This window comes from Ornithodoros turicata, chromosome 1 (genome assembly GCF_037126465.1).
Source record: "Ornithodoros turicata isolate Travis chromosome 1, ASM3712646v1, whole genome shotgun sequence".
In the NCBI taxonomy this organism is placed as follows: domain Eukaryota; kingdom Metazoa; phylum Arthropoda; class Arachnida; order Ixodida; family Argasidae; genus Ornithodoros; species Ornithodoros turicata.
This window is the reverse complement of record NC_088201.1, coordinates 90,207,912-90,224,254: the sequence shown is the minus strand read 5'-3', so window position 1 is coordinate 90,224,254 and position 16,343 is coordinate 90,207,912. Positions and strand designations below refer to the sequence as shown.

At 47.3% G+C, this 16,343-nt stretch overlaps 1 protein-coding gene across 1 annotated transcript; it reads right to left on the bottom strand.

The window, feature by feature from the left end:
* Positions 1–968: 968 nt before the first annotated feature.
* On the bottom strand, positions 969–3,007 carry LOC135378506 (uncharacterized). Its single transcript, XM_064611553.1, has 5 exons — positions 2,892–3,007; positions 2,617–2,787; positions 2,463–2,532; positions 2,317–2,400; positions 969–2,003 (listed from the first exon to the last, which is right to left on the bottom strand). The coding sequence occupies exons 1-5, from the start codon at positions 3,005–3,007 to the stop codon at positions 969–971; spliced, it is 1,476 nt and encodes a 491-aa protein (XP_064467623.1).
* Between the last annotated feature and the right edge of the window lie 13,336 nt (positions 3,008–16,343).

Here is a 16,343-nt window from a genome sequence, read left to right as displayed (position 1 = left end):
GAGATGCTGTCCTGCAGATGGCATTCTCCTACTGTGCGTGTACATAAACCAACAATGTTTCTTTATTATATATACCATCCCACTGCTGTACATATTATCCCCATCCCAAATGTTACAAATGTCTGTATTATAGAGTTACTTCAGATTATTGAAACAGTTTTATTCACAAGTTCGTGATATTGGCTGCTAGACTAGTACTGTACTATTAAAGTTTATTTACAAGGCAATAAAAGGGACAATGCAATAGAAGACACATGGTCATACAGTTCGATTAATCACACTCCAACAGGCACTAACGTCAGGCATATCAGCCAGCAGGAATCGGAACCAATATTTTTTTTCGGTCCTGGTTCACGCATACTGGTTCAGTTCGGGTTCAGCTCCGCTGAACAGAAATTATCAGCTTGAACCAGGTGAGGTATATCGGTTCGGCTCGGAGAGATGAAAAAAAAAAGAGAAACGTGGTCAGCAGTTGGGACACAATTGTGGGACAATGAATTGGAACTGTTTTTTCAGTCTGCTTTAACCGGTTCACCCACAGTAATTTTGCTACATGAAATCGGGCCTGCTACGGTGTGAAATTACCGTAGCAGGTAAAAACGCAATAAAAGTAACAGACACGTTTATTATTGACGTGCTGCTCCTGCTTTCCAAATGACAATGCTGAACGAATAGTAAGGATGTCTTCGAGAACATATCAGAAGAAAGGCGGGCACACTGGTCGGAGAGAATGTGCTTGAGCGCTGAGAAACAAGATTAATAAATAAATGACACATAAATGAACAAATTAAAAAAGGACGGTAGTACAATTATTTCAGCTCTGAACCGGTAACCATATCAATTTGTTGCGGTTCAGAGGAGGGCAGCCAAAAATTTATTCCGTCTCAGTTCGGTTTTGACAGAAAATAACACTTTTCCCAGTTCTGGGTTCAGGTTCAATCTTGGTTCCGATCCCTGTCAGCGGTGCCCTACGCTTCTTCAGGCCTTATAATGTGTGGCTGGTAGTTTGCAATCACACAACAAACATGGACAACTTTCTGCATATAAGGTATGAGCGTCACTGGCACCCTATAATTCAATATGTTAAATATTTTTATCCTTTGAATCACACGTTCTACGTGGATACGACACTTGGCAATTGCATACGTTTCATTCATTTCAGCAGAACTGAACTGACCGTCACCTTTGGAGAATGGTGGCATCACAAGTACAGCATTTTTTTCTGCCAGGACTGTTCTGATGCTTGGGAAACCTTTGTCTGCTAAAACGCAGTCACCAGGCTGATGAAGATCTAGGAATCCAGACTCAACTGTGATACTGCTATCGGATGTCCGTCCTCCAAAGGCCTTGGAAAGGAATGTCACAGCACCATTTGGGGAAATACCAACTAGGAACTTCAGTGTGTAAGCACCTTTGTAGTTTGAGTACATAAGATTACGTTGGTCAAGCTTTGGCGGCGTTTCAGTCTTGATTTCTGTGCAGTCTATAATAAACCGACAGTTCGGGTAGTGATCCTTAAAGCACTGTGGCATTGTCTCTTTTACAGCCAACATGGACGGGGGGGAAATCCAGTTTTTAGTACGGGCATAAATGATGTTGAGGACATCATAAAATGTACGTGAAATGGTGCGTTGGTCAACACTGAACAGTACACTGAGCGCTACAAAGCTGAGACCAAGCTTTAGCTTCATGAGGAAGCACAGCAGCTTATTTTGAACAGTCATGTCTGTTGTCCTCACCCTTAACTCTGGCATCAGACTGAGGAGAAGTGCGAACATGTTGTTGCTGACTGAACAAAGTTCCTGCAACGCATCTTCATTCCTTTCCGCAGATTCGAAACCAAGGAAGGCCCATGTTCGTGAATCTGGTCCGACATGCCTTGACACCTTTTGAGCCTCCTCGGAATGTGTCACCTGGCACTCTGCGTTGTTGCTGCTTGTAGTAGAAAGGAACAAGTGAAGTTGGCCATGACACTCATCGACTGCATCCGTTTCGGTGGAAACCTGCACCAACACATGGCATGCCACAAGAGAGTGAAATGGTAGTCTATTATAGTGTGCTAGATGTCGCACCAGAGTGTAATAGTGAAATCTAGGAAATAACAGGTTCAAAGAGAATGCAAACGTTCTCTCCAAAAGTAAATAAAGCATCCACTGAGCAAACTTTCACGCTGTGGTGTCAAGACTAGTTCATGCTCTTACTAAACAAACCAAGATGGGTTATACATTTCCTTGAACTTGAGGAAAAGATGAAGGACAAGCACGCAAGCAACTTGCTTGCCTTCTATTACTATGTTCAAACGAATGAAATGCCTACTGTCTTTCTGTCACAATCTTCCATCCATTCATCGTCTTCATACACAAGAGGTTCAGGGCTCGACGTAGCATTGTCAGCAGAGAACTGCAAAAATTGCTATTAGTAAAGTCAATTAGTAAATTACCAAACTCAGATAGCAAACTTACAGCATGCAGGCTATCCGTGTGAACCGTGCTGCTAGAAACCTTAACCTTTTTCTGGTTCCGTGCGTGATACCTAAAACGGAGAAAAACACGCATGCAGGCACCTTTCTACAGTTTGGTCATCTCTTTTCCGGCTATAATTATGGTCACACATTACCTGTTGAAATTATCCACTGCCCCTGCTGAAGACTGACTCCTCTTGTACACGTCAGGGAATATCGTTGGGACATAGGCCGGACTGCTCTCGATATTAGATGGCTTGCCTGAGACAAAGTGCAGGCTACAGATCCGTGAATTCTTGCTTGGCTCCCACGGCTTTCCGTCTTCCCTGTCGATTGTAAAAAACTTGCTTCACTTGCATGCATTGCTTGACGATCACTAGTTCCACGATGAGATAACAAAGAAACGAAAGGGACAACCATGCATATTTACCCTATTCGGCGGACAGCTAAGATCCACTTTTGTCGTCGCTCCACTTCGTGTGGTCTCGAGGGAAAGGAATGGAAGCGCACATGAGCCAAATCTCCGACTGCTTTTTTATAGTTCATCGTGCATCCCACGACACAACAGCCAGCACCAGTCCATCTTTTCCTCTTTACGTTCGAGGCGTCACACTGAACCGTAGCATCCATCGAATCGCGCTGAGCCAATAATGGGCGGATGTGAGGTGTGATTTCGCTGTTTATGTCAACGTTACAATATCTAAACACTGGCACACGAAAGGTCTCGATACAGTCGATCAGTCGGTCAAATCAAACGCCAAAACAGTCACACGTACAGCCACAAACATGTGCGTCGTCTACTAGCGTTCTATCGAGAGTTGCGGTCTCCCTCCGCTTGGGGGCCGGGAAACTTTAGTGCCGGAGGCCTATAGGCACCTGGTCAAACTGGCACGTACCCACTGGCGGAACTTTGCGCCTTCACTGTCGCCGCGCACGCCGCTGTCTCGTCTGTGGTCGGTACTCAAAGGGCTCCATGTGCCCGTCTCTCAGCGCCGGCCATTTCGATCGCTTTCGCTTGCCTCCGGCCGTCAGGAACTCGAAATAGCGGAGGAGTACTGCGACCGCCTCGCCTCAGCCCCCACCAACTCACTAGCTTCGTCCAAGGACATCCCCGTAGTTCTGGAGTCGTCGAGCGCACCTCTCCTAGACATTCCATTCTCCCTTGCTGAACTTGAATCTGCGCTGGTGAATGCACCCGTGCATACCTCACCAGGCGCGGACCGTGTGTCTTACAAGGCGCTCAGAAATCTACCGCTTTGCGCGCGCCAGTCTCTTCTGAGCATTTTCAACGCGTCCTGGGTAGCCGGTTCCGTCCCGACAGAATGGAAGTGTGCGATGGTAATCCCCATCTTAAAGCCGGGCAAATCACCACACAACATCGATTCATTTAGGCCAATTGCCCTTACCTGCTGCATCGGGAAGACTTTCGAGAGAATGGTCCATTCGCGCCTCGCCTGGTACCTTGAAAGTACGGGCTTCTTCCCGCAGGTGATGGCCGGATTCAGGCAAGGTAGATCTGCCGTTGACAATGTCATCGCCGTCACCTCCTCCGCGCAGCAAGTCCGATCTGAAGGCCTACATACCGCCGCTGTCTTCCTCGACGTGATGAAGGCTTACGACAGCGTACTCCACAGCACTGTTGTGGCGACACTCCAAGAGGCTGGCGTGGGGGGCCGGATGCTGTCGTGGATTCAGGACTTCCTATCGGACAGGTCTTTGTTTGTGCGCACTACGGAAGGGGACACCCAATCCTTCCCTGTTCGCCGCGGCGTCCCGCAAGGTAGTGTGCTCAGCCCTCTTCTGTTCAACGTTGTCATGGCCTCCCTACCAGCTTACCTCCGAGACAACGTCAGTATCACCATCTACGCCGACGACATATGCCTGTGGACCTCCGGCACGCGCCGTGACGCGATTCAGCGTCGCCTGCAAGGAGCCCTTGATGATGTTGTCCAATATCTTTCCGACCGGGGACTGTCTGTTTCATCATCCAAGACGGTCGCCATGGCGTTTACGCCCCGATCATTCCGCCAGTTCCCGCTACGGGTTGCAGGTTTGCCGGTGGAGTTCGTGCCACACCACAAGTATCTGGGCATTACCATCGACTGGGGCCTCACGTGGTCCAAACATATCAAAGCTCTGTCCTCCCAGCTGTCTGTCCTCGTCAATGTCCTGCGACGGATCTCTGGAACGTCATGGGGCCCTACCTGCACCGACCTTAAGCTCGTCCACACCTCCCTGGTGACCGGAACCCTGAGGTACAGCCTCCCAGTCCTCCACGCCGTAAGCAAAGCCAATGAACGCGAGCTCCTCAACATCCAGGCCCGCAGCCTGTGCGTCTGCCTGGGTGTTCCCAAAACGACAGACACATACCTGGTCCTAGCAGAGGGCAAGGAGTCTCCAGCACACATTCTGCGCGACCTGGAAACCCTCCGCGCCTACTCACGATACCTTACTCGTCATCCCGCACACCACTTGCGGGACATCGACCATGACTGCCCTGCGTCACCATTCGGTGCCGCTGTCCGGCGACTGAAGGTGTCGGTCCCATCAACTGCGTCTACTTCGTCTTACACCCCACCAATGTGGTCGATGGTCACACCCACCGTGTACACACATATCCCTGGCATCACGAGCAAAAATGACCATCCCCCGCCTGTCCTGCGGTACCTCGTGCTAGAGCACCTGGATGCCCTACACAGCCAGCGACTGCAAATATATACCGACGGCTCGGTCTCCGCGGGCGTCTCCACAGCAGCACTGTTCCTCCCTTCCGAAAACATCGAACAAGCCTTCAAGCTTCCCCACGAAACGTCGTCCACCGAAGCGGAGCTTGTAGCCATTCACGAAGCACTGAAGCTTGTATCCGCTCGTCCACCTGGAAGCTGGACAGTTCTCCCAGACAGCAAGTCGGCTCTGGAGGCACTGTCTTCGCCTCGCTCACAAGTTGTTTCTGACATCCGCTCACTGATCCTGATTGTGCACAACCTCCTCGTCACCTCCGGCCACTCCGTGTGGTTTCAGTGGGTGCCAAGCCACGTTGGCTTGCCGGGAAACACACGTGCCGACACAGTAGCGAAGCGCGCTCATGGCGCAGCTGAGTGCAACACTGTCATCCCGTTATCACCATCCGTCTGCCGCATACACATCCGCCTTTTCATGGAAAACACTGTCGCAGCAAACACCTTTCTCCACCGCATTGACCCGAAGATGGCCTTCAGTGTGTCGCTACGGCTGTCTCGAAAGGAAGAGTCGGCTCTCCATCGTCTTCGCCTGAATGTTGCCCCTACTCCATCGTTCCTGTTCAAGATCAAGCAGCGTCCCTCTTCGGCGTGCCCCTCCTGCTCCACCGACGCCGACACCCATCATTTACTCTTGACCTGCCCAAGATATGCCGCTCCTCGGACCGCACTCACGCACCACCTATCTGCCTTGGGACACAGAGACCTCTCTTTGGCCACCCTACTGGGCCCCGTAGGGCATAAGCAATGGGCTGTTACCAGAGCGCTAATATGCTTCCTGGGTGACTCTGGGCTCCTGGACTGCCTCTGAGCGATCGTGTAGTCATGCCCCCCTGCTGCCCATGTGCCGCTTGCGTCTTTCTCCTTTTCTGTTTTTTTCTGTTTTTTTTACAAGGAATAGCAAGTCGACTTCTGCCTGGCTGACCTTTCCTTTTTTACCTGCCTCTTTTTTTTGCAATAAACATATTCCCCCCCCCCCCCCCTTGGTCGGCTGTGATGTGCTCTATCGGCTAGCTGCAACTACGACCCTGTATTTTTGGCAGCGCAGGTCCTTGCGAGACCATTTTTTTCGTGCACACAACCCGGTACCTTTTTTTTTCTTATACCCCGCGAATTTCGAGATCGTGGATTTCGCAACCGGAAATATCGAGGTCCTCCCGAAAACTTCAGAAGTTTGGAACTGACTGAGGCGTGCACTCCTAGCGAAAAGAAAAGGAAATGGCAAATTATTATTATGAGAGGCGACGGTAGAATTTCAAAATTTTTTTCAGCATTACGAACATTACAGCACAGTCCTGTTGAATGCTACTGTAACGAATGACTGTAAATCCCGGCTTGCACTAACCGGAAATACGAGAGATTCTCGTTAGCCTTATGAGACAGTTCAAACAGTTGACTGAGTCCGCACAAACTCGAACCGGCAAAATGGGCAAAATGACGTTTCACGTGAAGCTAATAAACTCGGCACCATGCACAGAAAGAGAGCGAAAAAGGAGAGGGTTGTTGGTGTCGGTGTCCTTTCTCTTTGCATTACACGAGCACGACTAGCATAATGTAAAACCCCGAGACTAGGGAACACGAAAAGGCAGACACAACACGAAGTCTCAAGGACAGCTGAAATTTTTACTTCACATACAACAAATATATACAAATAGAGGGAAGGGAACAACCAGTTGAGGACAAAATAGGAGGTCATTTCCGGAGAACAAGAAGAACCTTTCGTATTCCCTAGTCTCGGGGTTTTACATTATGCATACGCTTCCGACTTTTCGGATTTATCCAGTAAACTCCGATAAACTCCCTCCGATGTTTATTGCAGAAAACCGGATTTATCCGATGAACTCCGATTTTTCCAACGCCCACGTGGCGGCGTGGCGGTATTTTCCCGTTTCCTTCTTCCTTTGTCCCCCTTCTTCCACGCCTACTTTTCGACTTCAAACTGATCTACAACCAAACAAATGGGTCACAACTGGTAGCCTCATTCAGGGTCGCTGGACGCATGAGTGGCCCAAAAGAAGGGTACTACACACACTTGTCCCATCTGTTACCAGCTCCGGTGGCGCAGCGGTAACGCGTGCGCTTGGAGACTGGGAGGTCCGCGGTTCGAATCCGCGGGCCGGCTGTGCCGTCTGGGGTTTTTCCTGGGTTTCCCTCAGATGTGTAATAGGCGTATGCCGGCACAGTTCCCCTGAAGTCGGCCCATGGACGCAGCTATCCTCCCCCCGAGCGGATTCCGCTCGGTCTTCCATTTCACCCTTTCCTCTCCTCCTCTCCACCACCTTTCCCTTCCCGAGATACATGCCGCCTAATCAGGCAGGCAGACCTCTCGGGTTCCTCCCAACGACACTCCTCCTCCTCCTGTCCCATCTGTTCTATGCATACTCGACCCTAGTCACTCTACTTGACCCCGGAGTACTGGGCTAGTTTGGCACAGAACAGTTCATCACGTTCATGTTCATCACAGCTGCTACTCATTTGAGTCTGGGCACCGTTCACAATTTGTGCAAATACACTTGTTTGTACTTCAATAGCTCTGGGTAGTAGAATATCGGTGCGCTACATCGTGTGGCCTCATAGCGTCCTCGATAAACTTGCTCCGGAATTGCCCCGAAACTACAGTGGTGCGTGGCGCTCTACACTGGCGGTGCCCTGGGTGGAGGAATTATCGAACATGAAACTGCACTGCACTGGTGGGTCTGATGGATACTAGCATGCGCTACCTAGAGATCTGTGCTCGTTGTGGCTCGTAGGCCGCGCGACCTGTAGCGAGAGGCACCTGGCGAGCGGCACCGATCGAATGCCATGCTGACGATGACTGTCTGCTGCTACTTGCCCGGCTACACCTGGCTACTTGCCGCTTCCACCTTCCTCCGTGCTTCCGGCAATCGCGATGCTTCTTGGGATTGCACTCTGGCGCTCGGCCGATTTTCTTGGTGTGGGTTCGGGGCAACTCAGTGCTGCACTGAACGGGTGCACTCCTTTAATCGAGGACGTTCAGTGCGCACCAGTGCAGTTTATCGAGGATGGCAAGCCGCACCAGGTCGCACCGGGGCGCACCGGTGCAGTTTATCGAGGACACTATCAGTCACTTTTGCACTGCTTTCCTTGCATTGTCTCTGCGATGTCCGCTCCGAAATTCTCCGAAATCGGGGCCGTTGATTTTTTAGTCTTTTTAATCCTCCGAGAAACTCCGAATTTCTTAAAAGTTGAAAACTCCGATAAACACCCTCCGAATTTTCCAAAATGAAAACTCCGAAAGCTCGGAACCCTAAATGCATCATCATCACCAGCTCGCTTGCTTCCTAGCCATTTTTTCATTGTCACAACTATGCAGGCATAGGGAATAATCTCTTTACGAGCAGCTAAGTAACCTTTTGTACTGGTCTCCAAGGCCATGCTCTAAGTCAGTGGACCATGAAAGTAACGAGAAGAGAGAGAGAAAGAGGATGCAGGAGCCAGCATGCCATCCACATCCCATACGAGCTAGAACTGTGATGCGCATGCGCACTGCTAGCTCGGCGGATGGATACGGTCAGCGCGGTTTCTTCTTTGCTTCACCAGATGGCGCCACAGAGTGACATGCTTTCCGTCGGGCGTATGTGTACTCACATTTCATGCTTTTTTTATAAAAACGAAAAGTGGTAGACCTATAAATTTGGTGTCTATCGATTCCTGAAATATTTCGAGAGAAAGTAAATGGAAAGTTTTTGTCGAAACGGCTATAGAAGTTTAATAAAAACCTGTTCAAAGAGGGATGAGAAAAATTGTGTATTTTTTTCACATTCGTGACGTCGCCGTAAAATACATACGACATGTATCAGAAATGTAGTAATTTTATGTAGTAATGTTATCCGATTCATCTCGTCTTCCTCTTTATAGTGAAGCAAGCCGCGTTAAAATCTGCGCGGTGCCCTATTGAAAAATTCTACAGAAAATCTCACAAAATATCTCTTGTGTTATTCTAAGAGATTTTATGTGTGATAATTGAACATTCTCACAAAATTTCTTACAGAGTTTCTCACAAAGCATTCTCTCAGAATTGCCCCCCCCCCCAATTTCTTACAGAAATCTTACAGGTTTCCTTAGACTTCTTACCAGGAGAAACCAGGAGAATAAGTGCAACAGAATCCATCACGTGTGCTTTCCATTCTTTATTGAGATCACTTGAGCAGCTTTCAATACGAAACACAGATGAATCAAGCCATCACTAGATATCACACAAATAATAAACCATGGAACTTGATTCAGCTCTTATGTACTTTTGAAATGGGAACCGCGCGCCATCCACGCACACTGCCGTAAAAGCGTTCAATGCATTGTACACATACTTGAAATCTCTAATGCGACGACCAAAAAATTTCTTCATGTCACTATGCCAAGTTCATGTTTTGCACCTTGGGAACGCGTTGGATTTCTTGCGTAAAAGCACCATCCAACTTCCTCGAGACGAGAATGGGTTACGACCACGAACTCGCATCCAATGCGTGCTTGCCGCTTCTTACGAGTTTAACCTAGAAGAAAAAGCATTTCAAAAAGCACGGTTACAATAACATGTGTGTGCGTGAGAGATAGGCATAGAAATATGTAACATACCGTTTGCCCAAAGCACAGTTGCTATAACGATCTCACAGAATTCTACCTTCCGACCCACAGAATACCTGCAAACAGGGGTAAAGACTCATAAAGAATGGGAATACACAGCACCGACGATTATATACGACACGCACACGTGCTACATACCTCAAATGCGACGAAAATCCTGAATGCCAGGCAGTACTTGCATGACTGCATGCGGTGAGATGCATAGCTGCGTCCATGCGCTTCCTCGTTTCAAAGCAGACTAACTAGCTTGCTGGCGGTTGGAACAAACGCCTCCACTAATGTACGATGGAATATCATAATGGGTTATAAAATTGATAGTTTCACTAGGAACGACAAAACGGAGCAACCATGGCACTTCTATCTAACAGGGATTATTCACAAACATACGAAATCGCACGAACTACTTTCCAACACGGACGACATATCACTCTCTGCGGCCCGTCATTTCTTGCTTCATGTTCATCCGACTGGGAAATATCCTTCAAAATTTCTCTTAAGACTGAAGCGAGGTTCGTGAGAAAGTCAATCCTGTATGAATTAGAAACCGCAAGGCCAGACCCTCAATTATCCCACAGGATATTTTCTCATTGATGTGCCTGTGAGAATATGTATACGAATCTGTATCCTCTGTAGGAAATTCTGAGAGATGAAGTCGCTTCTGTAATAGCGTCCTCGATTTAACTGCACCGGTGCGCCCCGGTGCGACCTGGTGCGGCTTGCCATCCTCGATAAACTCCACTGGTGCGCACTGAACGTCCTCGATTAAAGGAGTGCACCCGTTCAGTGCAGCACTGAGTTGCCCCGAACCCACACCAAGAAAATCGGCCGAGCGCCAGAGTGCAATCCCAAGAAGCATCGCGATTGCCGGAAGCACGGAGGAAGGTGGAAGCGGCAAGTAGCCAGGTGTAGCCGGGCAAGTAGCAGCAGACAGTCATCGCCAGCATGGCATTCGATCGGTGCCGCTCGCCAGGTGCCTCTCGCTACGGGTCGCGCAGCCTACGAGCCACAAAACGAGCACAGATCTCTAGGTAGCGCATGCTAGTATCCATCAGATCCACCAGTGCAGTGCAGTTTCATAGCGCATGCTAGTATCCATCAGATCCACCAGTGCAGTGCAGTTTCATGTTCGATAATTCCTCCACCCAGGGCACCGCCAGTGTAGAGCGCCACGCACCACTGTAGTTTCGGGGCAATTCCGGAGCAAGTTTATCGAGGACGCTATAAGAAATTCTGAGAGAATGCTATGTTTCTATGAGATTTTCTGTAGTGTTTTTCAACCGGGTGGCTACCGAGAAAAAGCATGAAATATGTTCCATAGGAAATACATTGGGACGGAGAGCTGGTATGCCCCCTTAAAAGTTGAAGTTTGCTTTGTATAGATTATTCTGGATTTCAACCTGAAGTCTGGTCTCTACGAGACGCCATGTAGATACTGTAAATAAACTGCTGTCTTCATCGATCACCGGCTGACTCTTCGTTGACTGCGTCCATTGGATCACCACCACCGATTTACATCTTTCACTCCAAGAATGCAGCACGCATTGTTTGCGAGGACTTGCGACCTTACCTCACACCGTCGTCGAGGCGAGCGGATGCTTTGTGAGTCGAGACAAAGGTACGTATTCCGTTTGTTATATTTTAGCAGTTTGGGTGCGATTGAGTATGAGCGCTCATTGAGGACGGGACGGGACAAGACAGGAAAACGAAAAGTACAACCACTACAACCCCTCGTATTCCCGTCTTGTCCCGTCCCGTCCTGATTAAGCGCTCATACCGAGTCATTGTACCAACTGGCCCAGTCGTCTATACCCTTCTTGAGTATGATGTGTGTTGTGCAACCTGTCTTCTAAGAACGGAAAAACTCCGATTACACAGTACTGCCTATGCTATACACTCTAAGAAAAAAAGGGAGTGAAAGGTGGTAACTTCTATAGTTACCACCTACACTCTTAAAAATGAACTTCACCGCATAGCACGCTCTTAACCAACCATCATCTCGAATGATATCGATATCTTCTCTGATTTGTTCAAAACGGGGGCGTACGCCTTTTTTGTGACACTTATGCTGTTCATAATTGTCACAAAAAAGGCGTATGCCTCCCGTTTTCAACAAATCACGGCAGATAACGATATCATTCGAGATAATGGTTGGCTAGAAGCGTGCTATGTGGTGAAGTTCATTTTTAAACGTACTGTAAAACAGCACCGATCAAATGTCATTTAGTGTGGCTATTCGATAGTCCAAGCCACCAGGAGAAAAACTGCGCAAGTTTCATTCCAATCGATGGTGCAATTAATTAGAAAATTACAATTAAAGATTACGGCCAACACTGTACTAGCTATTCGAAATGAATCCGTACTCCTGCCACATACAGTGGCAACCACATTGCATGCGTATAACACTGGGTCCGACATAACAATCCACCACAATCCACCATAAAATCCGCCCCTCCAATCCACACAACGATCCACATCTGAGGATAAACGGATATGCGAACTGAAATGAAATGCTGAGTCGTTGGAAAAAATGTGTCAGACGTTTAAGAAGCCAGACAGCGTCGGGACTTGTTTGTTCACAGAGAGAGTTTGTTCGTTCGAAGGAGGCCGCGAGCAGAAGGAGCGCGCAGGCGCAGCAGAGAAGTAGGGAGAGCCTCCATCGAACAGCGGCCAGCGCTGGGTTACTTCGCAAAAACCACTGTTAACATGGGTTTCAGAATGCATAGGTAAACAGGAAAACTAATAATATTGTTACTAAAATAACGAAGTTCGGATGTAATAGTGTGTAATACCAATTTTCAGTGTTGTCCGCTGTACAGGGGGTTGTTTGACACCAGGAGTCGCACCGCTCCACTACGCCGCATCTTTCATGGCAAATTAAAAATATTTATAGCGCTTTGTCTGTCGTATGGTTCCGCATATGGTATTTAGAAGCAACAAAGTCTCTAGTCACATAGCCAGCATATCATGGTTGTCTACTGCTTTACAGTACCTTTAAGAGTGTAGATCAACATAGCGTCTGATAAAGGGTGTAAAAGGGTGGTAAAAGTAATTATCATATATCCAAATTCATATAAAAGGACGTACGCCCCCCTCGCTCACCGAATCAGAAGCGGTAACCCTATCATTCGTGGCAGAGAGTGAGGTAGCAGGTAGAACTTTGCAACCTTTTAGGCACAACATATGCGAAAAATATTACCTCCTGAAAGTTCTAACTGCTCCACCCCATTTTCTGAGAGTGTAGTGGCATACTTCACTAAGCCCTATTTGTTCTGAATCTTCAGAACACAACATTTTTGCCAGTATGCTTATTTATGGCTATACTAACAATACCGCGGATCATGACAGTATCGAATGCAATTCACACTGTGGTTTATCTGGCGGAGTCCATAAAAGTGTCTTTGTCTAACCCTTAAAACCTACAGGTTACCTTTCTGCTTCTTCCTGCAGGTGCTCTGCGCGCTGCACTTATACACATCAGCCAGCTACCAAATGCCTGTTGGCAACCAATTTGAAATTGGGCTGCCACAGAGCACCACTAGCCGTTGCATTCGGCAAGTGACTGAAGTAATGCAGCAGCCACAGTGATACAACACTGCAACGCAAAATTTCCTGGGAGCACTCATGATGCCTTCATATGGAGGAATTCGGCACTGCGGGAAGCTCTAGCCAGCAGCCAAATCCCAACAACAAATTCATGGCTGATCGGTAAGACTGATGTTAAAACCTCAGACACAGATAATACAAACCGTTTTTCGTCATAGGAGACAGCGGGTACCCCCTTGAGCCATGGCTGATGGTGCCTTATGCTGAAACTGAGGCAGCTGCTGATTCGGCAAAAGAGACTTTTAACGTACGACACAAAAAGGCACGATCAACAATCGAACAATGTAATGGACTGTTAAAAAGTCGATTTCGATGTCTTCACGGGCACAGGGCATTACACTATACACCCAGTGTAGCTGGACACATCATTCATGCTTGTGCCATGTTGCACAACATTTGTTTAAGTGAAGGCATTATTTTAGAAGAAGAGATAGAAATTGACAGTGAGATGTTCAACACACAAGGAAGCGGAGGAGAAGGAGAAAATCCTCGGTCAGGGGATGTGAGGGTTCGCGACCATATTTCCAGACAATTCAGTGAATGATTCGAATGAGTGTGACTTATGCAACATTTATCATAACTGTAGTTAATTCGTAACAGTTAGAGAGAAATTCCTATTTATGTAAATGCTTGTGTCTATATGTCCACACAAGACATTCTACCATATCTGGGGTATCTTTCCACAAGGAGTGTCATGATTCACTAACATTCCCTAACACCTTTATTGGAGACATAGAAATAATCAAATCATTTTTTCTATTCATAGGCGATGGGAATTGTTGAGGTGCCATAGGTCGTACTTCTGTCAATATTACAGGTTTCCGCACCATGACCCCATACTTTTGAGACAGTGGTTTCAAAGTGTATCTGAGCAGTCTTTTCACCTTTCTCAGACTCAAAGGATATGTTCCAAACACTTCGAGCCCTCATGCTTTTACTTTAGACACAACAAGAAATAGCTGAAGCCCGGTGCTGCCCCCACTATTTTCTCCTGGAAACAGGACAGCAGCACGGTAGTATATTAATTTCATTTTGTGGTGCAGATAGTTCAATACACACTTTCGGGGTATTGGCAGCGTTTGCAACTGGTAGGGGTCCATGATGATTATTCTACACTTGTCCATGAAATGTGCAGGAATGACACTGGAACAAGATGTGGTACGTATTACGATTTATTTCATATGCAAAAAGTGGTATCGCCTTTGAACAACAAGACAGATGAAAGCAATCTTGGAGCAAGAGCGAGGTCGTGTACACACACGATGCCTGTCAAGAAAATAATTACTTACATTTGTTTTCTTGCTTACACACATAATTACATCTTGTCACCTCTGGCGGGAGTAGGCAGTAATAATCAAGATTTGTACTATAGTACAAGTAAGTAACAGTTCCAGAAAAGTACTAATGTCAGAGATATGCAATAGCTATGACTGAGGTGTAACTAGAGTGTAAGTTCAAAATCAATACTTCAATTTCAAGCATTATACAGTGAATGCTCTTTCAGTCAAACGTCACATTAGCTGAAACTTATGGTCAACTCAAACACACCATGGTGCACAGGGATATTCACTCTGTCGTAAAGTGCAGTCGACTAGTCGAATTCCTGCTTAGCTCAAACAAGCAGTGCTGGACACTGGTTGTTGCAGTTACTAAGTGTTCACTGTAACACACAGTAAAGTACGCGTAAGAAGTAGGTATTACAAAGAATAAACAAATACTGAAAACTGTTTACTTCTACTGTGGTACAAAGCTTTACTATTAATGCTTGGCTCCACACTCTGGCGATACCTTCTTCTGAAGGTGATGAAATGCTTTCACCTGTCTGCGAGGCACGGTGCCACATTCATATCATTCCAGAGCATATGACTGCAGTGTCCACAGCCTGTGAAATTAGGATTTAAAAAAATTGTGAAAATGAGAGCGCGCAAGCACCAGAATTGAAAGCACAGTCTCTACATGCATATACGTGCAGTGAAATTCCTTCAAGTCAAAATGAATTGAGCTGAAGTCTGTTTTGGTTAATCACATTGTCATGAACAATATAGCATAACTCTACCATAAATACAGACCAAGGACATCTGTTGGACCACTACAGCTCTGAGCCCGAACATACCATGTCACTGGTGAAAGTGATTATGAAGCGGTTCCTGCTGTTGAGGCTGCACAAGCTGTCCCGCAAGATTATCGAGAAATCCCAGAAGGCCTACATCATGAGCAAGCTGAAACAACAAGTGTTCTTCATGAACCAGTGAGCCGGAGGTCACGACAAGACCAATAAACTAGTTCAACCAGTCAACCAGTATTTAGGCGCCAAGCGTCCTACGCTTACTCAGTATTTATGCTACAACTATGACAGCACCTATCGTCTTTAAGGCCTCCCATTTTCCTGTGTCTGTGTGTCTGCTTAGTGAAGAACGCCGAGCTCAATGGAGGTCACATATCAACCCAGAACACAATTCATGCATCTTTCAATATGAAAGAGTAGCTTACAATATCTAAACTTCTTGCACAGACCAAGTTATATCAGTAACACGCACTGACGTTCCATCCCCGTAAGAAATTACGCAGCGTACGTGTTTACAGACATTATTTGTCATGCTAGCACAACCTGCGGTTGGAACAGGTATACGAGACCTGGCATAAAAGGCTAACAGGACGTTGCAGCGTACAATATTTGGAGAGGCACATTCAGGAGGCAGAAAAACGAATACGTACCTGCACTGGCTGCAATTTTTGTTTTTGTTTTTTGTGGATTAGCTTAGTTATCTGGCGCTCATGCACTTCCGGTCGGCTTCAGCTACTACACTATGGCGAAGCCTGCGCCTTGCCGTTGAGGAGGAAAGTCCCTCCGTTCAACTCCTTTGCTCTCTCCCATTTCCCTCCTCAGGCCTTTGCTTAGTCGTACGAGACCCGCGAACGGCGCAGCGCGACGCCATCTT

Coding starts and splice junctions, on each gene's coding strand:
- LOC135378506 (XM_064611553.1), bottom strand. CDS start 3,007: ATGAACTATAAAAAAGCAGTCGGAGATTTGGCTCATGTGCGCTTCCAT. Junction 2,533..2,616: donor GCAGTGGATAATTTCAACAG/GTAATGTGTGAC, acceptor TCTCCGTTTTAG/GTATCACGCACGGAACCAGA. Junction 2,004..2,316: donor AAGATTGTGACAGAAAGACA/GTAGGCATTTCA, acceptor GTGTTGGTGCAG/GTTTCCACCGAAACGGATGC.